Source organism: Rhea pennata, chromosome 2 (genome assembly GCF_028389875.1).
Source record: "Rhea pennata isolate bPtePen1 chromosome 2, bPtePen1.pri, whole genome shotgun sequence".
In the NCBI taxonomy this organism is placed as follows: Eukaryota; Metazoa; Chordata; class Aves; order Rheiformes; family Rheidae; genus Rhea; species Rhea pennata.
In genome coordinates, this window is record NC_084664.1 from 12,418,573 (window position 1) to 12,443,831 (window position 25,259).

The 25,259-nt window shown below is 40.8% G+C and overlaps 1 protein-coding gene across 1 annotated transcript in view; it reads right to left on the reverse strand.

Annotated features, from left to right (window-relative positions):
• Window positions 1–25,259, reverse strand: part of ADARB2 (adenosine deaminase RNA specific B2 (inactive)) — a 318,783-nt gene that overhangs the window by 42,505 nt on the left and 251,019 nt on the right. Inside the window, exons 4-5 of the mRNA XM_062567674.1 lie at window positions 17,618–17,732; window positions 2,342–2,510 (exon numbers count right to left, since the gene is read on the reverse strand). Of these exons, the coding sequence (XP_062423658.1) occupies window positions 2,342–2,510; window positions 17,618–17,732 (284 nt within the window). The remainder of the gene's footprint in view (window positions 1–2,341; window positions 2,511–17,617; window positions 17,733–25,259) is intronic.

The following is a 25,259-nucleotide window of genomic DNA, read 5'->3' on the forward strand; positions in this document are numbered from 1 at the left end:
TGGTTGAAATTTTTGTCATGTGTGCACGTCAGAGAAGCTATAGTGGCTGTTCTTGGCTGAACAGAGGGAGATTTGAAGTTATTGTGAACAGAATTTGTGCTGCATTGAGGATTCTCTTAACAAAAGACTGTTAACATTGATCCAAATAACATAATAATATGACTGAACATGTTAGGGAGGTGGATCAATACAGTAGTTTAAGATACAGTGGTAGCAGTTCTATCCCAAGAGACTATAGCACAAAGCAAGTACTGGGGTCACTAACTGCTGAAAACACAGTAATTTAATGTAAACTTGAAAGCAATATAGATTGAAATAGAGAGACTATTATTTCTGATTAAATCCTCTAAGGCTCTTGTCCCCCTTTGTTAGCCAAGCTCATCTAGTCAATATACCCTCTTGTCTTCTTCCCTGGCCTGAAGTGAAAATAACTTATTATTCCTTTTACTCCTGATTCAATGGCAAAAATATCACATATGATCACTAGAACACACAATTATGCTCAGAAATCCTTGTGTCTATGACCTGATGCAAAACTTGCTAAAGTTAAGAAGGAGTTTTTGCCTTGAGGATACTGACCTTTAGATAAAGACCCATGAAAATGCAAGCAAGCATGAAGGCAGAAGAATGGCCTATAGATAAGGACTTTTAATTTTCTCTTTTTCTTTCTTTCTTTCTTTCTTTTTCTTCCTTCCTTCCTTCCTTCCTTGGTTCCTTCCATATACTGTAATAATTGCCACCTCAACTTCACTTTTACTTGGCTAAGAAAAGAGGATAGTTCGGGCTGGAATGGACCTCAGGAGGTCTCTAGCCCAACCTCCCACTCAGAGTAGGGTGAGCTATGAGATAAGATGAGGTTGCTCAGGGCTTTGTCTAGCTGGGTTGTGAAAACCTCCAGGGCTGGAGACTGTACAGCTTCTCTGGCAACCTTCTCCACTGCCTATCTTCATGGGAGAAAGGGTTTTATATCCAGACTGAGCCTCTCCTCTTTCAACTTGTGTCTTTTGTCTCTCATGCTCCCACCCTGCACTGCTTTGCAGAGCCCAGCTCCATGTTCTGGATGACCTCCCTGTAGGTAATAGGGGGCTGTTGTTGGATTCCCCTGCAGCTGTCACTTCTCCAGGCCGAACAAGCCCAGCTTCTCGAATCCCTCGAATGTCCTAGTCATCTCTGCTGAACTCGTTCCTGTACTAGGGGCTCAAACCTAGTTGCAATATGTAAAGGTGGTCTAATGAGAGCTGAGTAGAGGGGAAAAACCACTTCCCTATATCAGCAGTTTGTAGAGCCCAGGATGCTGTTGGCCTTCTTTGCTGCTAAGACATGCTGCCTTCTCACAATCAGCTTGCTATCTGCCAACCCCCCTATGCCCTTTTTGGCAGAGATGCTTCACAGCTAGTCAGATCCCAGCCTGCGTTGTTGCAGGTGGTTCTTTCCTCCCAGGTGCAGGACTTTGCATTTTGTAATGCAAATGTTTTGCATTACATTTCATAAAATTCCTGTTGGCCCATTGCTCCTGCCTGTCTAGGACTTTCTAGACCTCCTTGCCCTCAAGCATATCCACTGCTCCCCCTAAAATTCGGTGTCATCTTTGAAGTTTATGAAAAAGCACCCCATAGCCTTTTCCACATTGTTGATAGAGGTGTTAAACAGGACAGGGTAGACCTTCTGCAGTACCCCACTTGTTACTGGCCTCCAGGTAAAGACCTGTTAACCCTTTAAATGGAAAAATGGCTCACCATTTAGAGGGTATCTAGGTGGGTTTGGCTGAAGACAAGAACAATAATACTCATCAGATTTTTCTGTAATAACTCTACATACTATAATATTTTAAAATATCATAAAGAAGGAGTGATAGCATCTTGCACTTTGGTACCGAGTTTACTGATTGTTAACACTGATTGGCTCTCTAGCAGGTTGATGATCATTTCATTGCATTAACGATCAACAAATAACTTCCTTGAGATATTTCAGCAACAGCAAGGAAGACAGGAAAATGTCTGCAGTGAGCAAAATGACCCTCTTCCAGTTTCTGACCAGTGAGTGATGTTAATAAGCCTCCATGTAAAGATTTGTACAAAATCATCAGGCTTCATAAAACACAATTTTATGAGTCATATCTAATAGCTACTGAAAGAAAATCAGTTGAAGTAAAGGAGCTCATGACCCAACACTCCAGACTATCTAACATGTTTTTTTTTTTCTGTACAGTGTAATGGTCATTCATCAGCCACAGACTCAGAAACAACAACATAAAGAAACTAATAGTTCAAATGTCTGCAGGATGGATCTGTTCAACAGAAGACCATATAATGTTCCCCAAGCAGCAACAGAATTCAGTTACCTTAAGTGGAGCTCCAGCTGTGAGTAAAGGAAGTGAACAAATGCCCTTCTTGCCACAATTTCTGCATGGCAGTCATTGACCGCAAGCCCTTGGTCATTAATGTATTCTCCATTTATACATTTGGTACCCGATGACAGCACAATAACCTGAGCTTGCCTGATGTCCAAACCTGTAGAAAGAAAAACAAAGGGGTTGTGAAGTTGCCTGGGGGTGGGTATGATATTGTAATTATTAAAGTTCTTCCAGCCCACACTCTGATGTGGCAGCTGAGACAGCCCTAATGGGATACTTGTAAAGATGATGATACGGCCTTTGGAATATGCAGGAATCTCACATCTCTGTGTTATTAGAATAATAAGGGCTCTATTTCAGCCTTGCTGCTAATTCCAAGATAAAAGCTTGCCATGAAGTTTACTTGTTAAATCAATAAGTACATCATAAGAGAGCATTTGCTGTAGGGAGGTAATAAAGATCTCCTGCAGTGCTGATAAATGGCCAGGTTTTTATGAGCTTTTGAAGACATTTTCTGGTGGGAACACACACTCCCTGTAATGTTAGTTTTCATTGCTGTTGCACTAGAAGTGCTAAATAAAATGCAAGTAACAGTTTTGGAGCTTCTCTTTAAAAATCTCAGAGAACAAAGAGATCCAACGTGCAGTCTAGTCTCCTTTTCTGTTATCCCAAGAACAGCTACATCATTGCTCTTCCATTGTCCCCCCAGGGATGAACCATTCCTTGATGAGATGGCTCTGTTCGTCCGCCACCTCTCTAGATTAAAGAGGATGGCAACTGAAAGACATGCCTTTCTTGTTCAAAATAGACACTTTACAGGATGAAATCCTGATTTCTTTGGTGTCAACAGCAAAATGCTCATAGGCTTCAATAGGACCTGAGTTTCACTCCAGAAAATAGTTCATTCAGCCTTGAGGGCGTTTTCAAAGAAGCATTCAGAACGAACTGAATCAAAAATGAAATAAGCTATTGAACAGCACATTTCAGGACGCATCTCTCTGACAAAGAAGCAACTCTTGGAACAAAGGACTGTTCTGAATGATGGGTACTACAGCTGGATGTGACAAGATGGGCTTGAAAATGTCAGACAAGTCAGACTGCTAGGGTACAATTTGGTTGTGCTCATGAGGTTCCTTGTGCCATCTCAGATGTTCTTGGTGTCTTGTGTAATCTCCAGCTGCTAGTACAGGAAGGCTTGGGTGTCCACCATGTTCTGCGCCATCTCCACCCCATGCCACATAGAAGTCTCTGAGGGTGACTCAGTGAAATTAGATGCTTACATCAAGCAACTGAATCAAGCCTTCAAGGTCTGACGGATCAATGATTAAGATAGGCCTGAGGCTGCAAGTACGCACAGGAAACAATCTTACCGTAGGCCAAATATCTCCAGTTTAACAGATTTTACTGGAGAACGCATACTGAATCTGCACATACATTAATTTTGTTCGTATTTCTATGATTTTATTTTAGCTGGAAAAAGCTCTGAGATTTATTTTGTAGAGTCAGTAACATTTTTTATGTTGAAGTCTATTGACTGGCAGAAAAAAACCAAGAAATTGGGGAGATTTTTCCGAATTGGAAGCACCATGCTTTGGATCATGTTTGGGCCATAAGACCCATGGATTGGATATGAGAAAACAGCTGAAAGGAGAAGGAAAGAAAATTTTTAAAATAAAAGTGTGCTGCTGGTGCTGCATTTAAAAAGTGTTTGTGTTTATTCTGGTTTTGTTACTATTGTTGAGAAAGAAAGTTTAAGGTAGACAGATGGCTTCCCCCCTACAAAGAAAGGTATTTATACTTTGAATTACTTTGGTGTCACTTTGCTTTAGGGGCATTGCTTTTATGAGAAAAGTAATTGGTGTCTTAGGTCAGACTGATGTCCATCTAGGTAATACATCCTTTGCATTGGCTAGTACCAAACATTTTGTGAGACTTTGCAGCAACAAAATTTTTTGTGTCCCACTGAGAATCTCAAAAAGTAGCTTATACTTGCCTAACCAGGCAGCATATAGTACTTTCCTTGTCTGGAAAGTTTGTGATAAGGATCAGCTATTTTTTGGTGCAATTCTATTTATTTACAAAGAATGTACACAGAGTTTTATTTTCTTCAACACAGTAGAAATAAAACAGCAAGAGGCAATTCCCTAGTTCAGAAATCCACAAGCCCTTTTGCCAGCCAGCCCTGCACATGAGAAGCTCAGTCAATACTCCTTCTCAGGGCAGTGAGACTAGCTGCTTCTTCCTCTTTTTATCCTGACTTTCTGCTTCTTTTGCCTTCTGTAGCATGCCCCAATGTACCTCCCCATCCCCGCTTCACCTTGCAATCAATGCACCAAGCTTTGTGAATATAGAGAAAACCATCTTGGGATGGCTTTCCTACAGAAGAAACCATCTTGTTCTCCAGGAGATATAATTTACTCATCTCCTCCCAGTCAATCCAATGCTTTGTGTGATACATTTCATTATTTCAACTATTTACCCATAAATGCTTAATTTCCTTCTAACATGAGAGTAAGTTCATCAACATGCCCAGCATTTTCTGGGGTATGAATTAGTTCACAAATCAAAGGCAGTTTTACAAAGGCATCCAACACCTATCAATGCAGCAATAATATGAATACCTCTGATGTTGTTTGCCACACAATAATACAAAACTTGCTTTAGATGTTTATTTTTGGGTGAATTAACTCCATATGTCAGCTATCAGTGACATGAGACTCCTGTAAGTCGTCACATGCAGAGACACACTAATGTGTCTACAAGATCTGATGAGATACACGTGTTTGGTGAACATCACATTGATGTTTCCTGGGGTGCAGATGGTGGTTTCCAAGAATCCACAGAACCAGTCTGAGTATAAGACGCTTACGGTCTCCAAGTATCTCCCATTTGCCGTGACAGAAAAATAACCCATGCTCCTCCATGCTCAGAAAAACCAAGATTTCTGTCTCACTATCAAAGCACTCAGAAACAAGTGTACATGACTTATACATCAGCTCTGAAATATTTACACCTCACTGGGGAGTTAAAGGAGGAAAGCAGTCTGTGACCAATGTACCACAGTTCAACACTGCATGTGAGGGCACCCTGCACGATGAGAAGCAACCTGACAGAAGCCCCGTGTGTCTGGGAGCACATCTGGTAACAGTTCTTTTCCATGCCTTATTTTATACATGTATAGAGTTGGAGTTTTATTCCCTCTGAAATGCTTGATATTACTTCCCATGAACGCAAGAAGAACTAGTCTGTGAGAATAAGACATGTGATGCCCAGTTGGTGAAGGCAAATTTTGCCAATGATTGATCACATTGACATTTTACACAGCATTTCCAGCTCTTAAGCCTAGATGCTTACTACTAGTTGTTCACTAGTGACAGGCACTTCTGTACATTTCTCTATTTTGCATAAGAAATAATCATTAGTAACTGTTGCTATTAATATTTATGGGACTGTTTTATTTTGCCTGCAGAATACTTTATATCTCTGAGGTGATTTCTAGCTAGGAATGTCATACCATCTTCTAAAGACAGATTAATTTAATCTCAAAACTTGTGGCAGATCTAGAGCTAGCGTATCATCACGTTGTGCCTGGAAGAGCTAAGGCACTGAGCCTGGCAGAATCCTTATCTAGCACTCACCTGGCCTCACCGGCTGTATGCCGCCTTTCCAGCTCTGGGGTATAGGGCAGGATGTTTCCCAGGGCTCTGAGCACGACCCACATTCTCGCTGAGGGGAACCCATCCCAGATTAAAGACCCAGGGATCTAGGATCTAACTCTTTGTTCAGGTCTTTGGCAAACAAGAAGTAATGGGCTACGTTATTACGACCTTAACGCCTGACCCGTTGATTGTCAGAGCTCATGAAGCATTTCCTTCCCTCAGTGCCTCCTGTGAAGCAGCGTTTGAGAAGACATTAGGTTAACAGTAACTAGAGAACGATTTATAACAGGCACCTGCATTAGGTTTCTATTATTTGCCTAAAGACTCCTAATAGTTTTCAATTTGAAAAGGAAATGGAGCAGGGGAAAGGAAATTGGGGAGCTGTGTCAGCATGCAGGCTGGATGCTGGCTGATGCTCTGCTCACAGGGACAGCTGGGAGAGCGGGAACGGAATTGGCCACATTTCTTTGCAGAAATTATGCCAATTCATTAGCTATATTATAGAGCAAAAATATATTTATAAATGACTCACCCACTTCGATCACAGATTCAGTCTAATGATCTGGAGAGGTAATGAGTCCTTCTCATACTCTGCTGAAAACCTGAACCCCTCCGGGGCTCTGGCGTGCAGGGTTTTCTCCTACAGTGAGATGTGGAGGGAACCGTGACCCTGAAAATGTTCATTTTTTTTTCTTTTTCAGTGATAGTCCAGACTTTCCTGTCATAGTTGAGCAGTTGCAGAGAAAATGGGTTTTATTATGGGCCGTTTTCAGTTTGCTGACACCAGCAGTGGGATTCATCTCAGCTCATTTTGAATAACAAGAGTTTAGATGTCTGTGGCTGAGCTAATTGCTATAGACTCCCTTTATATTCAATGGAGAGAAACTTTCCTGGGAGGTGATTCATCTGGTCTGTTTTATCTATTTGCTTTTGGATAGTCTGAATTACACCTCAAAAGTGCCAATTTCTCTTCATGAAATCTGACGACCTGTAGCTGACTAGCGAGGTGTAGTTTTCTGCACTGTAGACAACTGCTTGTGATAAGATTTCTCCCATCCCAAGTAACCAAAGATCAGGAATCAAAGGCACCTAAATTATGAGTTTGGAAGCAGATCAAATCTAATATCTTTTAAATTTCACTCTCTCATTTTTGAACTTCCCGAGTTTTTTTTTTTTTTATTTTTTTTCCACGCTAGTTAAGGATTTTTTAACATATATTCATGTTAATATAGTTATGGATGGTGAGAATACCTTGAGCTGGGCCACTACACAAACAAATCAAATGCTGTAGGAGGATATTGCTGATGCTGTCCTCTCTGCATTATCTCTGAAAACACCATTCCTGAGACCACAGAACTTGCAATAGAAATGATTCAGAAAGATGCTGACAGAAGAGACAAGTAAGCAAGAAAAAATATGAAGGTTGGTTCAGCAAGTAAGTGGGGTGTGGAGAACTGGCTGACATCTTATGGACTACAGTTATGAGCTGTGCTTTTAAGGCAGTCATGACAATAAATGCAAACTGTCTACACCCATCTGCTCAGAGAGACAGCTCTACCAGTGAAACTGGAGAGGCGAATTCTTGGCTAGTCTAATCAATGTTTCAATTGACTTTAATAGATGTACTCTCACTTCTAGAGTGCAACGGTCGTTAAGACCTTCACTAATGAAAAATTTGTAGCCCTGCCTATGTAAGTGTTGGAAAAGAAAAATCAAAATCACTAGGTAATTGCAAGAAATGTTGACTGTTACAAGCAATCAGTAAGCTGCATTTGCTTACGCTATATTTGAATCACACGTGCTTTATGTCAGAGAAAGGCAGCGACTTCTCTTCAAGAACTTCTGTGATATTCAATCGACTAAACTCATACTGAACTGAACCGAGTTTGTGACTGCTAATGCCAAGATACAACTGGAAGCACACTTGAGCTTCTCAGCAACTAGCACAACGCATACAGAAACGTCAGTCAGTATGTAAACCTCTATTTCATTGAATGTTTTAGACCCTGTCAGGAGTAGTGACATCTATCATCTTCTTTTTCAACATGACACCATAAAGACAACTCACTACCTGGAATATGTTCATTTCAAACAAGAAAAAGAAATTATCAGAAAAAAATAGGTTTGATCAATTTTAAAAAAGCCCACTTCTTTTATTGGGTTGGAGACAATTGACACAAAATACTATGCAGTAAAAAGAAAAGCCAGAAATAATAATAGTGTAACATCATTCCTTATGAATAATTCATATGGTACAATTTCATGTTATTTTAAATGGAGCTACTTCTCTCTCTGATAAGCAATAATTTTATGTTCTTTCTTTACCTTTCTTTACCTTTCTTTACAAATCAGTCAAAAGGATTCTCCATTGTTATCTGTAAAAAAGTGTATTTGGAATAATTTTCAAAGCAGCTTAATAGAGCTTTGATCACACAGGAGCTTTTTTTTAATAGTCTCTACTCATAGCTGAATAAGTTCAGGTTTCCATTTCAGGTTTGTTTAGGGAAGGAAAATTTATTGATGAGACACGGCACTGACAAGTCCTCTATTAATTTATGTTATCTTCTCCCCTGGAAGCTCTGCTATATTAGTAGAATGACCTTAATTTTGTAATAAGAGATAGCTAAGACTTGAAAGGGCAGTGGTGCTAGAGGAGCTCCATGCGGGACCATGGCATGGGCATAGTCCTGCAGCTGATTGCCCCAAGGCAGGTCTTCATGCTTGCTCAGGGCCCAGCTGGATGCGACACCTCCAGCAGACCCATGGCTCTGGCTAAAGAGCTGGGGGTTGTGGGTGTGGCAGCATCCAACGATCGATGCCTCAGCAGAAGAGGTGGAGAGTTCCCCAATTTCTGCTGTACAAGTTACAGTGACTAAGTCTAGGGAAAGACAGGAGCCAGGGTCATTAAAGGATCACACTGTCCGTATCCCATAGCTCTCAACTGGGTTTCCAGATGAACAAACCTGAGGTGGATGGGAGTGGATTATTTGAAGTAGTGGCACACAAAAAACTGAGAAGGAAGGAGAATGTTAAGGACTCATTATGAAATGTAATAGTAGGAGTCTGAACAAAGGACAAATATAGAGGTAGCAAATATTAGGAATAAAAAGACTGCTAGTGGTGAGGTTAACGATATTTAGAGGTGTAAGTGAGTATAGACTTTGAAATGCTGTGGTTGCAGAGTGATTTCCTTTCTTGATGCCAAACTGCTGTGGGTTATAGGAAAGTGAAGATGATATTTGGAAGGAACCTTTGAGAGATTCGTATTTTCTTCCCTTATTTATATGGTGGTTAGTCCTGCCTCTTACTGCACTGACAGGGTGCTCTTCATCTTGGTCAGTGAATGAGCAGGGGCAGAGACTCAGTCCTCTCTGCTATGATGTCTGATCTCTACCAGGTGGAAGCAGCAGCTGGAGTATTGTTTGAGAAGGGCCATGGCTCTCCTTTAAAAGCCAGGCACGGTAAACTTTCCCTGATACCAAGGGAACTTGTTTGTGAACAAGTCTCAAATCCAGTTCCAGTGGAAGAAAAATTCCTTTCTGACACAAACCAGTTTCGAACTGCTGGATCAGGTCTCTGAATGTCTGAAATGTCCTTTTCCTTACACATTTCTATGCAGGTCTTTCCAGTAAGTCTCATGCAAAATGAGGATTGCCAAGAAAAGCATGGAAGGAGGTTGCAGAAGTAGAAGTGAATCAGAAAACAGGGATAAAACTGTTAAGGTCTGAAAAGCAGAGTGACTCAGGAGGAAAGAGTACAATAATTAAATATGTAAAACTTTGGTAAGTTACCACTATAAAAGTGCAATAAGTGCCTACAAATATCTAAAGGGTGCATACCCCAAGGACTGAGGTGGTACCAAATGTCTACGGCAGTATAACTGAGGTCCTGGGATGAAATCACAGAAACTAAAGGACAGGCTGAAAAACTGATGAGAATTATTAACAATGAGGTCTATTAGACGAGAATAGTCTCCCAAGGTAGTGTTGAAAGCCCCATTGCTAATTGATTCGTTTAAATCTAGACTGGAAAAAGCACTCAGGAATACACCACAGGGAACAATTTTGCACTTGCAGGGAAATGGACTTGATAACTTAGTGGTCTTTTCCAGTTCTAATTTCTATGGTCCATTTCTTTCCTCCCCTTAGTGGAGGGAAAAGAGAAAATCCCATCATCTTTGCTTCCGAGGAGCACAGAATGAGACAGTGCTGTGCTTGCAAGCATCGATGCCCCTTCCCTTCCCTTCATCTCTGTGGGGTTTGGGAATCTGGACAGGGAGAAAAGAGGGTCAACCCAGGCTGCTCCATGCTTCCTTCTCAAACAAAATCCACAAGGATTTTTTCTCTAAATTAATAGTGACACAATCCATATTAACTGGGGCTTCTTCTCCTTCCTTGTGAGCTTAAACACCATTTTCTCCTCAAGAACAGAGCTGCGTAGAGCTTTATAGATAATTCCTAATTTTAAAACAGAACTGATTTGCACTATCTCTGCCATGCCCTGAGTTCTGCTATCTGTCTTTCTCTAATAAATGCTGGATCACTAATGCTTAGGCATTAAGTAAATTGAGAATCTTACACTGCTTTATATGCTAGTGAGAGCCTTAATTGCTATGAGAAAAGATGAAGCTCTGAATATGGGTTTTGGCAGATAAGTGCAAGAGGAACTTTTTCTTAAATACTTTTTTTCTTAAGTACACTTGCAGTTTTAAAATCTCCCTATGTTTCTCACTAGCTCCTGGAAGTAAGAGCAACAAAGCAACAGTTGAGGGCAATTAGCTTTTATTCACCCAAGAAGCATCTTTTTTTTTTTTTTTTTTTTTTTTTTTTTGATGAGATACACTATATGCCTTGAGAATAGACAGTTCCAAATTTGGCCTGTCACAGACCAGAATGAAAATCTGAACTTTACATTTCCTTGCTTGACACACTTAAGGTCAGAAACAAAAGTTTCTATTTTTTATTTTTATGTTTTACATAAATTTTTCTACCCATCCTAGTGGCCAATGCAATCGTACACAACACAAAACTGGGGCCTCACCCGTACCCAGGTTTTGAGAGGTATCAGTAATGATTTCAATTGGAAATATTCTTTACACAACAAGAACCAAAAGGTAAGTCTAGAGACTATAGATGTTTTGGGATAAAAGGCTTGGAGTGTGAGAAGAGCCAGTTGCTCTGAAATGGAAACTAGAACAACCAATAGGGAAGAAGTGGGGAAGAAGTTTGCTGCTGGAGCTTCCCAGAAGTCACCAACAAGAAAGGCTGAAGACACCTACAGCCGTGGAGCTCTCCTCAGAGCTAAGGGGAAGCTGTTCAGATCCCTTGGGATCTACTCCTGCAGCCCGCTCCCAGTGGTGGGCACCCACTTTTCTGGCACCTTCTCCCAGAGAGGAAGTAGCCCGCAGTCTTCCTCTCAATCACAACTGTGGCAGGGGAGAGGTAAATGCTGTCACTTTTTTCACTATAACCTAGAGCACTTATGCAGTAGGTTGAAAATGGGGTCTTCAGACTGGGAGATTCTCCCATGGGGAGAGCCTAAGACTGCTGGTATTGAGAGGGGTGCGCTCCCCTTTCCTGTCCAATCTGGGCTACCAAATGGCGAAGGCAATAGGGTTAGGCTAGGCAACAGAAGCAGGCAGATGGACATAGTAGTTGGGGCTCTCACCTATAAAAGTGACGCTCTGATGGCCATGTCCTATTCTGCATTTTCTGTCTCTGAGTCAGTGTGCTTAAATTGTTTCCTGTTTCTTGGCACTAATTTAACAGAAGAGTGAGAGAACGGGCCAAAGTCACACTTGGCTGCAAGGGTGTTTGCACTAACACACCTAAGCCCCTGTTTTAAAAGAAGCAGTGAATCTGGTGGAGCTACACTTTTAACTGTAAACCCTCAGATTATGCTTTTCCTGGAATTTGGAAAGCTAAACCTGCTTTTGGGCTGCAGAGATCCTCATCAGCCCATTATATGTCCACATTAATGAAGTAACGAAACTGAAACTGTGGAACTAGGATGCACTTAGAGTTTGGAATTATTTAGAGTGAATCTGAAGATTATTGTCTTAAGGTTTATAAACTGAGAAAAGCACACTTCTGAGAAACAGACTGTCGTGTATGGTTTCTAACAAGATATGTATCTACATATTTAAAAATATTTCTGGAAAACATGACGGTGACATGTCAACTTCGGCACACGTAAGCAGTTGCTAACATTTCCAAGAATGCCAAACAACTTTGAGCTGCCTCCTTAAAAGCACTGAGCAACAGAGGCAGAGGAGAGCTCATGAGATCTTCGAGAGCACAGCTGTGGTTTGGGCACCCAATTTTCATTTCAGGAATCTAAGCCTCATGAAAGCCTGAGTCTCACTGGGACATAGGCTCTTAAGCATCCATCTAGCTCTGCAAATGGGACTAAAGAGCCTAAGTCACTCATGACTTTTGAAAATGTTCTTCTATATGTCACATCTTCGAAGGATCTGCCCTGGACACTGTTCTGTAAATTATTCACAGCTGTACTTTTTTGATTACTTGAGTCCAGCCTAGGATAGTGCAGACTGATACTCTATGTAGTCCTGAATTTACTAGTCTCCAACTTCTCTATTTAAGCTAAGGAACAGAAATCAATTGGCCATCAATTTTCTTGATTGTACATGGATGTCAGGCTTTATGAATGTTAATATGACTGTAAAGATCCATGGAGACGTATTGTCAACTTACCTTTTTTCTGTTATTCCACTTAACAATTATTAAGATCTGTTCTGTGAGATATGAATGATAATTTCCCACCTTTTATCACAGCATGAAATTGCTATTTAGGGCCCTTTTGTCCAGTTCATCTTTATTTCATGCAAGATAAGTGAAAAGACCTCCTAGTTTGCTTTTAACATCAAAATGATTGTCAGTCTAAAAAAAAAAAAAAAAAAAAAAAAAAAAATTGAAGAAGAGAGAAACCTGAAGTAAGAAATCAACTTATATCCTTTTTCCTGTGAACGCCATGCTCCTGTGAAAAGGATGGAACTTTCTTAATCCTTCATTTTTAACCAAAAGCGTGACAAAAAGTTCCTATCAGTATTTTAACCCCTAAGATTTGTCAAATATAAATGGGAAAATAGCGTTTAAATAGTAGTCTCATTTTGTCTGTAGTGATTGTGAGACTTTTTTCTTTTTTCAGAAAAAGGGCTTCAGAAACAGCTGATCTCCTCCGGAATGAGTGGCAGTTATTCTTTATCACATCCAGCGATTTTAGGCAGCGCAGAGCTCAGAGCTGGCAAAGGTGAACCCTGCCAGCGGTGCAAATACGCACCCTGAACGCAGCAGCCCGGCTCTCCCGGCCGCCGGATCGCAGCGGCCTGGCGTGCGCCCACGCGGCGCTGCGCCGGGGCCGAGCCCGCCGCCTCGCAGCCCGGGCACGGCGCGCCGCTCGGCCCCGCTGCCCGCGGGGCTCGGGCGCGGGGCAGCCCTGCGAGCCGAGCCCTCGTGCGGCGGCGCGGAGGCACGGCGGCGCGCTGGCGGGCTGCCTTTGTCGGTGCCTCTTAGAAAGTACCAGCTCGCTTGCCAACTTTAGCAACTGCCGTAATAATAATAATAATGATTTCTGCCTACAAAACTTCTTTAACAAAGTGGAAAAGCAGACCAGTGGGTTGAAATAAGTTGCCCAAATTGCATCTGAGAGGCAGAGTCACACAGGAAGGAGAGGAACTGGTAGGTTACCTTCATATGTAACACCAAGAAAGGTGTTGTCTAAGGACATAATATTATTGCCACACATCCCGAAATTCAGTATGTCCTTTCCGCTCGGCCAGCCATCAGTGCTTGCCTCTGCCTTTCCCTGCCTTTTTGTTGTCTAGTGCCTTTGTCTTTCCAGCCCGTGGGGTTGCCAGCTTCAAGAACTGGTGTATGAAGCCCCAGCACACTCAGTAAATCATCCTTTCAGCGCTGTTGGGCTGTACATTGTCTTGAGGTGAACATACAAATGGATTCAGGTGACTGAGGCTGACAAGCTCTTTTCTATTGCGTAAGACTCAGCTCTTCTGTCCCATCCTTCCAACGCAATCTTTGAAAGCAGACAATCACAGAAAAGTGCAATAACATCCCCAAAGCATAAAATTCACACATAAAAAGCACAAAACTCATCTGATCCCTAAACCTAACACTATGCATCCAAAGGTCGTACATGGTCTCTGTAAACACAAAAAACCCACAAAATAAAATTGTAAGCGCTGCATAATGAGGAAAAATATCTGTACAATTTTCAAAATATTACAGCACACACTCTCAGCTAAGCAAAGGGTTATTGCAAAGGGCTATTCCTCTAGGATCTTCCCAGACACCAGTAAGACCAGTGAGGGGTTGTAAATGATTTACAGCTGTTCTAGCAGTTTTGCTACTTGAATCCAACCTGGGATAGTGCAGACTGATAACAGCATAAGCTGAAACAAGAGAGACTGGATAGAAAGAGAAACTTTCATGATGAGGACAGTCAGGCAGTGGTCATTCGGAGGGGCTGTGCAATATCGATCCTTGAAGGTTTTAAAGACCTGACTGGAGAAAGTCCTGAGCAAATCAGTCTGATCAGGGGGTTAGATTAGAGACCTCCTGAGATCTCTTCCAATTTGAATGATCCTGTGATCCCAAGGTCATGGATCCCAAGGAATGAGACATCTAAAAGTAAAGAAATTGGGGAATTTCTGAGATTTTTTGTAAGATTTTTGTGCTTAATAGCAACTAGAAAGTATGAATGTGACAAAAAGCCATATTTGAGCTTTTAACTTTTCATCCTAATTCAGAGCAAAACATATCTAAATACATTTGACCATATCTTTTTCCAGACCAGCAGTTTATTCCTTTGGAACATTCACAATCAGTCAATAACATCATTTTCTGCATTTTTTTCTTTCTCCTACTTTGGAATTTGCCCTGGGTGCTAAAGCATAAGTCAGTTACTGTGCCCAGATGTAACACTTTGATTTCCTTGGGAAACTGAAATGGCAGGAAAAATGTCAGAGTTCAGGGGAAGAAAACCAATATTGCACACTTTTGTTTTGTCTGTAGAGATTTTGCATTATCTCAACAGCAGTTATCACAGAATTACATTGTGCTTTCTACTAAATTTGTCTGGAAACTGTACAAGCAGAGATAATTCTGTTGCTAGTTGGGATGACATTAAATTGAAATGAAGGTAAAAAAAATAATTTTTGTGTGTAATAGCTGTGTATGGTACAAAATGCAACAAAACATTACCAAATTTGTTTTTATTGATGTCATTAGCAGGTTATTTGCATAGATTAAGTATTTTTTGCCAGATTCTATGTTAATAACATAAGAACTCTGTCCTTATTCAAGTGTTTGATGCTGGAAGAACCTGTCTGTGCTATCTTTGAACAATATATTTCAAGATCCTTGCTACCTCTGAGAAGGATGATGAGGAACAGACCACAGATCTGCAACTTTAGTATAGAAAATAATGACACAAAAAGGGAAGTGATTCTTCTTGCCGTGGTTGGTAGATTTTCTCATATTGGAAGGAATATCTTCCCAGAAAATGTATCAAGATAAGGCTGTTTCTAGCTTTGTATCTTCTCTGAAGCACATTATGTCTATGATTTTCTCTTTCAGGCTCCATAAAACCAGTAAGATATTGACAAATTGGATAGCTAACAGACTGGGGGAATTCATAAAAGAGAATCCAGAATCAAAACGGAAACCTTGGGGGAAATGATTTATGGACATAAAGAAATTTATACTTTGTCTCAATGCTGAGTAAGAAGTGAGATGCAAAAGAAGAGCAAACCCTTAAGCCATGTGGCTCTCATGGAAAAAGCCAGCAGGAGGGCTCTTTCCCCAAAGAAGGGGCACAGACAGCCCCAGCTGTCCAGTAGGGCTAGCAGGGGTCTGAATGTGTCCCTACGCCCACTATCACCATGTGAGCTCACTAGCACAATTTTGGAAGTTATGACTCCCTCGGAGAGCCTTCCCATATGGCCTGGGGTTCCACATGGCCCTCCATGTGTCTGCTTCGTTGCTCATAAAGCGATGAAACCATATCGGCTTGATGGTGTTTTTTTAAGCAGATGCAGGCTGGGGCCTAGAGGATGAAAAAGCTATACCTTGGCAGAATTATAAATGGGATGAAATTCTGATTTCTGGCAAAATACCTGCTGACAGGAAGAAATCTGAAGAGGAAGACTGAGGTGGGTACTGCCTCCTCTCAAAACATGGTTAAAGCAACAATTCTTGACATCCGCAATGAGGCTTCTTCCAAAAGGCATATTTAAACCTTTTTTCCTTGTAAATTCACACACTATTCTTAAACTTGTTGAGTGCTACAGTCAAGAAATCTGACTGTGACAGGCAATTGGCATGTCAAGTCCAGTGTACATCTTTCTTATCTCACAGTCACCCTCACTATTACTTTTATTCTTATGTCTTTGTACTGAGCACATCTCCTGTGGTCTTTAAACTCATGTTACGTTCTGTGTTTGTACAACACTATGTTTGTGCAGCATGTAAAAAATGAGTCTCATCCATTATTCAAGATCCTAAAGTAGTACAAAAAATAAATAACCAAAGTAGACTAATCAAAATAACAAGTTTATCCAGGGAACAGTTATATTTCAAACAAAGGTGGAAAAGACTTTTATCTCAACTTCTCTACTCTTAGTTTCTGGAGCTGATTGCTCACTTTCTTCACGTCAAAAAGGAGGAAGCAAAAACTAGCGGAAATTAAGTTCCATGTGCAGAATTCTTAGCTGTATTTAGGTTCTGTGGTTTGAAAAGACCCAGTAGATAATCCTGACTCCATCCTGCTGCCTTGCAATATTCACAAATGTCCCTATTGAATCTAGCTAATGTAATTGTTGAAAGGAATCAGTAAGACAATCCTGGATGAATTATACATGTCTTTCCCCTCTGAGCTTATCCCCTCATTTCCAGACTCAATCCTCTGCTCCACACGTCTGAGTGAGAATGAAGTTTATGGCAGTATCTCTGCTGCTGTCATCCTCTCAAATACTGTGAGGTGCCTGAACTGAGGTATACAGACAAAATAAAAAAGGCCATTTACGCAACGTTTTCATCAACAAGCTAAGAGTTATACACGGTGTGTATCCTTTATTTAAGTTGTAACAGTTTGTGCCTGCTGGTAGGTATTTTCCCATGGTTAGGTCAGAGCAGAATTAAAACTGTGCATTCTCTAGGTTTCTTTTAACTGGCAAGGAAATGAGCTGAGATTTGTTTTTACTGTCAGACTAAAACAAGGTAGCCTTTTACAACCATAACTCAGTGTTTTCAGATCTAAAAATAACAATTAATAAGTAAAACAACTTTTTATTGATAACTAACACCTCACTTCTACTAGGAAATACAAAACATAAAAATCTACATTTTGCCCTATAAAAAGCACATACTTTTGAATAAATTTTTTACTTCAGCTGCCAATATTTTTTGTGTGAACTTACTTGAGATGTAAATATTTAATGATTCCTTTTTCTGCATTACTGTCTACTCTTCAGTGTGGGAGTAAAGGGATCCTTCAGTACCGTGGACCAGGTAAATAATGTATTGCATAGTCATGAAAAATGCTAGAGGAGAATAAATAGAGGATATCTTACCTTTGGTCATCACAATTCCTGCGAGAGTTTTGTGGCGTGCATGCATGGAAGTAAAATTGTCTGTCAACTCCTGGAACTTCTGTGTAACCATTTGGTATATGGAGTCAGCAAAATCCTGAAAGACACAGTTAGAAAGATTTTCTTCACTGTCTTTGATCGAGGTACCTGGGCGTTTCAGCAGATTAATCACCTGCTGTCAGCTTCTGAGCAGTCCCCTTTAGAATTAGACGCCACCTACCTGAGCAAAAATAAAAGGAATATTTCTTTGTCCACTAACCACATCCACCTTAGAAAAGCTTGGTGTTAGGTTCTAAGGCTGAAGTCTAGTGCATTAAAGCCAAGATTCATATTGAGCAGAGTTAGCAGCAAGGGAGAAAATTTCAGCGCTGACTTTTCTTCAGCTTTGCAGTTACCAGTCTAGAACCAGTTCACCGAAAATGTGTTGGTTCTCAAATATTTTACTATAGCTGGCTATAGCTGTGTACCTGTGTCCCACCAAAACATTCAACAATAAGAGACATGGGCTAAACACCACCAGATTCAAGGGTTACTCTTTTTAAAGATTTTTGTTGTTAATAAATATTAAGGAGTGAAAAATGAATATTAAGGAGTGAAAATTTCCGCTTACCTGTTGATCCGGAGAACTTAGCTGAGGCCTAGGTTACAGGGAGGGTGTCAAAGAAACACCTATTTCTGCATTCATGGTGAGTTTTTAATGCCTCAGTACTACTGAGGGAAAATGATCAGCTCAGGAATAGTGGTTATATTTAATGTTGGCAGAAGCATACCATGTCCTGTGTTATTTCTAACTCAACAACCACTAGTAAGATGGGAACCTCTGCTTGCGCTGGGGATGGTGCTTGCACAAGTACACTGGAGTCCAGTAGTGCTGCAGGGATTGATATGTCAGGTCTCCTGAACTGGGATGAGCACAAGAGCTATCTTGAAAGGTCAAATTTTCCTGTAGATTGGGCTCTAAAGACTGTGTGGTCTGAATCCTCAGGTTTGAGTGAGCCTAGGGAGTTTGGCTGGCAGACTGTTAGGAAGCAGGGTAGCGAAGAAAGCAGGCTAAATGGTCTAAAGAATAAATGCTGCAGACTGCTTTTGGATGAATACAAACCTCAGCCAGCTCTGGGGCTCCTCAGAACACCGCTACTTGGATGGTTTCCCTGAAAGAACATTTAGTATCTTTTCATTTACTTAAGCTCTGCACTTTGGTTTGCACAGAACCATTCAAGCATATATTAGAGATAAGTCAGGGGAATGCTGCTTGTGAGCATGAGTTATTCTTAATGTGTTTTGTAAATTTGAGCATACATAATTAAGATCCAAAAGATTTTTGGTTTTGTTTGCACTATCTGATTATTTATGTGAAACTAAACTGTATCTACAGATCCTTTCGGAAATATTTCCTGAGGACTAGTGCTTTCTTTCAGATCCTGGGTTGAGACCTCTTGACATCCTGCAATCTAGTTAGCCCCAAGTGAATGTGTCCTCATTGGGACGAGTGGCTTGACTAAGCAAAGCTTCCCCTTTTCTTCCCTAATGTTAGGCTAAACTCACCTCTGGGGAAGTCCCTGTAAAACAAGTCCTCCTGAATTCACATGGTTTCTTTGTGTGGGTTCACTATACTCATGGGTAAGGAGCTGGATTTGATATTCACCTTGCCTCACCCTGAAAGAGCCATGGCCAAGCAGAAGTAAGGAAATGCATTTAGAAATTTCTTTTTTCTTCCCCCAGAACTGTTAATGGGGATGCAAACATACTAGCAAAAACACAGTATCTTTAAGTTAGGAAAAGAGGCAGCTGTTTTTCAGATGAAAGCAGATTCTATCTAGCAAATATTATCAGTAATATCACTATCATAGAGAGCCTCTACAGGCTGCACACCATATGTTTCTGCAGTTTGCTGCTGGAAATCTGTTTAATTTTTAAATATTATTATAGAAAATATAAAAGGCTAATTAAATAAAACATATCAATAATTAGGCAATTCCTTTTTCATAAAACCTTGATTCCATGGACATGGGCATGGACATGAATGATTGTCCATGGACAAACTGACCGCAATTTGCGCAAGTATATAGAGGGATAGGGTTTTCTTGACAAGATCATTTTGCCTTTTTTTTTGCTAACTGTAGCTTTCCAGGGTGTTGCTCTGGGAACCACTCATTTGCCCAAAAGAAGGAAGACGGTTTAAAATAACATGGAATAAAATTCACTGACTTACTGCAAAAGAAGGAAAGAGGCATTTAAACTCATTCTGTGATGTGCATGTGAAGTTCTGCACCAGAATTAGATGAAAAGTGAGAAAAATTATCAAGAATGGTTTGACAGCTTCTAAATGGAATTTTACTTTGACTGCATTTATACCTCTTCTAATCTAATTGTCCACAACAACCATGCGAGCAAGATATTGTTCATACAGTGCTTCTGAAGGCTGAATTTTGGGTCAATTCTCATTTTTCAAGCATCATGGCACTCTTGTGATATAAATGCAATTATAGCCATTTTACAGATGAATGAATGAAGGCACTAAAACGGCGAGGGACTGGTCCAAGGGAACAGTGCAAAGCTGAACGCAGCCAGGTGTTCTGATTTCCTGATGCTCCAACTAAGTGTTAAACACTGGAATGCTGCCTGTCTTTCATAATATGAAAGTTCGGTTCTAAACTTGTTTTCCCTGCTGAAGAATGACTTCATCCATACAGGAAAACTGAAATATATTTGCAGACTTGTATAACTGGGTCGCATATGGTGAACTGAAAATCTGATCAGCTTTATTTAGACTAGAAAGAAAGAAAAAAAGAGTATCTCAATAAAACTATCTGCACTATCTTTTTAAAAAAGAATCAAATCATAAATTTCATCTCCTGCAGTATTACAGTCCAATCCATGCCTGCCTTTCTAGAGTAGCCTCCAAATCTGCATCCCAGGGCATTTTGTGCTCATTAAGAGTTAATTAGCTTAGAGGCACATACAATTCCTAAAAGAATCATTTTAAAAATGCTAAATAGAACAAATAACTTTTAACTTTGGATTTAGAAATCCCCACAGCCAGAGCTTTCTTTACTTCATTTGGCAGTAGGTTCCAAAGGCAGAGAGCAAAGAGACTCACTAAAGGCAAAATAATGACATGACTTCAGATAACATTTAGGAATGATAAGGAATTCAGCATTCACTGATCTCAAGGAGTGACCTGGGACATTAAAGAATAGCAAATCATTAAATGTGAAGTCTCTAAGCTAAAATAAGTCAGGTGAATATTTTTGTCTGGAATTCATTGCCTAACAGGATACCAGTGAAATTAATAGAAAAATTTGAGTGAAATACACGAATATGTAGGATGCAGGATGCAGGAAAAACAACCAAAACCAAAGTATCAGATCTGAGAGGTCATTTAAGGGGCTATCATGTTACCTTTGGATATTCCAAAGTACCATGTAAAGGAGAGAAAAGAATAGTCTATTTTTGCAGAAGGAGGAAAATAAGGAGTAAAGAGATGCAAGGCTCTGCCTAGTAAGGAATTTGATACCCTTAGAAATGATGCATCTAGTGCAGCTTAACTTCCTAACCCTGAATAATGAAGCCCTGAATGTTGACCTGGAGGCAGAGCTGAGCATAGGGCTAGTTTCCAGATTTATCTATAAGAAGTGTAGCGTTCTGTCTTCCCCTCTACTACTGGGACAGCTACTTGACTTGATCCAGTTATGTGCACTGAAATGCACATGCACCGTGGCGGTATTTCTACCTGTTTAGAGATATTAGTCTAGCTCTGAATGTTTTAATAGACTCAAAAGTGGTTGTAAATATATTAATGCATTTGGAACAGATATGGTGGAGATTAAGATTTGGTACATTTATCCCTGCTCAGTTTATAACCAGAGATTTTATTCCACAGGTTTTCTTGCTTTATGATTAACCAGTAGTTCTCGGCTTCCAAGAGACAGTCAGCTACTGTACGTGATCATTCCTGAAAAATCCAGAAAAATCCAACTATCAGCAGTCATCATGAGCCTGGTTGAAGTCTTCATAAGGGTCTTTTGGGACACAGCCTAGACCGCATTAGATGCCATCAGAAATAACTTAAAAATTGTTCAGAAAAGGAACCACTTTTCTCAGAGAAAATCTGTATTTGGTGATGCCGTGGTTCCTAGTGGTAGGTATAAGTGAAAATAAAAACCTCCATCTGGTGTAAATACAAGACCCAAATACATCTTGGCAGCTTCTGAGCAACTATTTGGTTAGTAGTAGAAAAAAAGGAATATTTCAGAAGATGGAGGGAAGAAAAAGAAAGAAACATTCTTTGTGAAAGAGAAATCCAGAGCAACTAATAAAAGTGCATTCAATTGTACTGAGCACATGCAGAATGCAGAATGGCAGAAAAACAGCAGACTGGAGCAGGGAGTCAGGGAAGAAGAAAGATGCAGACAGTGAGAACTTTGAAAATTTATAGAAAGGCACACCAGAAGTTTACCTACCCTCTGAACACTGAGACTAAGGGGGACTCATGGTTAGGGACAAATCTCCTTAGAAGTTCAGGGTCTGATCCAAACCTTCCCTGAAGTCAGTGGAAATACATATGATTCAAAGGTGCTCCAGGTAAGGCTCCATCAGCAAGGATGTATTGGATACCTGCTCACCTTTGAGGGCTGGGTGCCGGGGGAAGCTTTGCTGGACCACAGGAAGGATGGTTCACCAGTAGCCCCATACAGTAAACATGGAGAAATTTGAGGCATCTTGTCCCTCCATGAAAGAAGCTTCTTTACCTCTGCACTGGGGCTTGTGATTTGACACCCAGTAGCAACACTGTATCAGGCAGCTTCAGTCGTGATTGTGATCCCATGGTGAACAGCCATGCAGTGAACCAGGCTGAGACACTAATTGGACTGGAAAATACTCAGAAAAAAAAGTTCTTCAGCTGGATCAGCTCCCGGCTTGTTGCATGACCCACACCATGAAAGGCAATCACACAACAAAAGAAATGAGGTGCTGAGGGCAGCAAGCCCTTCAGCTGGCAATGTCAAGGAGAGCTTGGCCCTGCCAGCTTTGGGTGTGTGTGTGGGCACCTCACTTGCTGGGAGGAAAGAGTATGGCTCTCTGGAAGAGCTGACCTTCCGAGCACGGACTTTCTTTCAAATCCATCACTTTGGTTTGCCCACTGCTAAAATCTTAGCTTTCACAGGTCCTCAGTTATATTTTTCTGTGTAAACAATATTCAGCCCAGAGACAATTTCTTCAAGATCAAAATGTTGCACATTCTCGTCAATATAGTAAGTGATATGAGTAAGGCGAGCAAGACTACCAGACCCACACTGAGGTCCAGATTCTGCTCTCAGTTATACTCAAACCACTGATGTCTTCTAGTCTAGTGTAACTGATGGAAACAGCAGTTACTTGTTCAGGCACTTGGCAGAAAAAAAGAACAGATAATATTAAGGCTTTCACTGTGAAGGAAGACCGTGAGATCCCACCATACCTCATGAGCTATATTTGGCTACATAAGTAGGCTAGAAAAATGAAAAATAGATATCATTCCTAATAAACTATGTTATCTGAACTATTCAACTATCCTTGATTACCACATCAAGTTACCAGTGTTATTCACAGAGGAACATCAAACTTTAGATCATTTAGAACCATTATAGAACAAAAACTTCTAGTCATTTCTCAGTACTAATATTTCAAATGATATAAATAATTAAATGTATTCAAGTTTGCAATGGAAGTCTTTGGGGTAAAACTGACATTCAATGGGAGTAGTAAGGATATTAAAATCAATAGATTATAACGGAGAAAGTCTTTAGTAAACATTTTCTATTGAAATCCTGTCTTTGCGTTTATAGGGTTGAAATATCAAAAAGGTTAGATTTGCATATGGATGGGCAGAAATATTCTACTATACAGACATCAGCAAGGGCTGTTTCTCCTGTCTTCCAAGTACTTTATTTTCCAGAAAATTATTGGCATTTTGGGGGTAAATGCTGAACACAAGGAACAGGGATTGGGTTGAATTAAGTTCACAACTCCTTCACTGATAAAAGGAGAGGCATGCCTTGTTCTTTTCACTAGTGAAGCAGGGAACATGTAACTCCTTAAAAGTGGGAGCTTGTATTTTTTCCCCATAGAGAACTCTCACTATCTAAATGGAAGGGGAGGGAAGCACAGCATAGAGAATGTGAATCCTAAAGGGCTGATCCTCATCTGGATATGTAGCAAGTTGCTACACAACATACTTTTTCCTGGGCAGGTAAATAATTTTGCTATAGTTAGTTGGAGATTCATCTCCGAGCAATTGCACCCCAGAGCCAATGAATCAGTCAGGCCCTTCCCATCTTCAAGATGCAGGCTTGAGAAGAAAAATAGCAAAGGCTCAAGGGCTGCACTCCACCATCAGTCTTTTAGCATCAGTTTAACCTCTGTCCGCAGGGGCTCCACCAACACAGTGCAAAGCGCTGAGTGAGGACCTAGCAGGATCTGCCAGGGGAGGGACAGTGGGTCCATGGCTGGGTTCATTTCTTGCCCTACCTCCTGACTGCCTCTGTGCTTCACCATGAGGACCACTTCTGCATACATGTAAGGGGACAATTTTCACCCATCTTGCAAGGGGTCTGCGAAGCAATGGTTGTGAGACTCTTCAAGCAGGGATGGTCAGGGTCATGCAAGTACTTAGCTAGCCAGACTGGAGACGGCCGTCCACAGCCCCATCATAACTCAGCCTTCCTGTAGCATGTACAGACATTTACAGAGCATTACTCAAATAATAAGGATCTGCCAGGGAATTCATTGTGGTACTTTCTGGGAGATGTGCAGTAATTATTTCTCTTAGATCATAACTCCTGCAGTATTGATCGTTACATCTGGTTTTGGCTTATACCTCAGAGCCAGCATACATGGGCTTTGTTTTATCTTAGACAGACACTGTTTTATTTTGTCTGGCTGTATGCTTGCATTGCAGCTGCACACATCTGTATATCCTGTGTACTCCCTGAACCAGAAAGGTCTGCTCATTCCCGTTAGAGGCAGCCGTGCATGTGTTGCACAGGCAGCAGCTGGGTACACGTTCCTGCACTGAGCTTTTAATGAAAACTTCAATAACAAACATACATTTCTGAGACTCAATAACCTCATGGTTTTCTTATCAAGATGGATGGGTAAGATCAGCTGCTCCTATTGGTTCAATCAAAAGAATCACTTTCAGCAACTTCCCCCCAACTATTCATAGTCCTATTACACATATTTTAGCTACATATGCTGCTCAGCTATCATAATAAATCCCTTATTTCTGTAATCATCAAATACTCTGTATTTGCTCTGCATCTGCAAAGGCTCGTCACAGGCTCAGCTGACCTCGGCTGACTTGGCCAGCTCGGCTGGACTGTGCGATGGGCTCCCGGGCTCATTAGCTGGCTACTTCCCTCTCGCCTCCCTCTTATTCCCCTCAGCCCTGCTGGAGGCTGATTACTCCACTAATTTCGTAGGCCCCACAGAAAATTTTTGCCTCCACGTCATTATTTATACCATTAGTGATCATTTGCTAAATTTCAACACTGCTGGTTGCTATTTGAGGCATAATTTTGAGACAGTCCCCGCGTGGCAGATGAAAGAATGACAATATGCTCTGAAAGATCCTGGTGCAGTC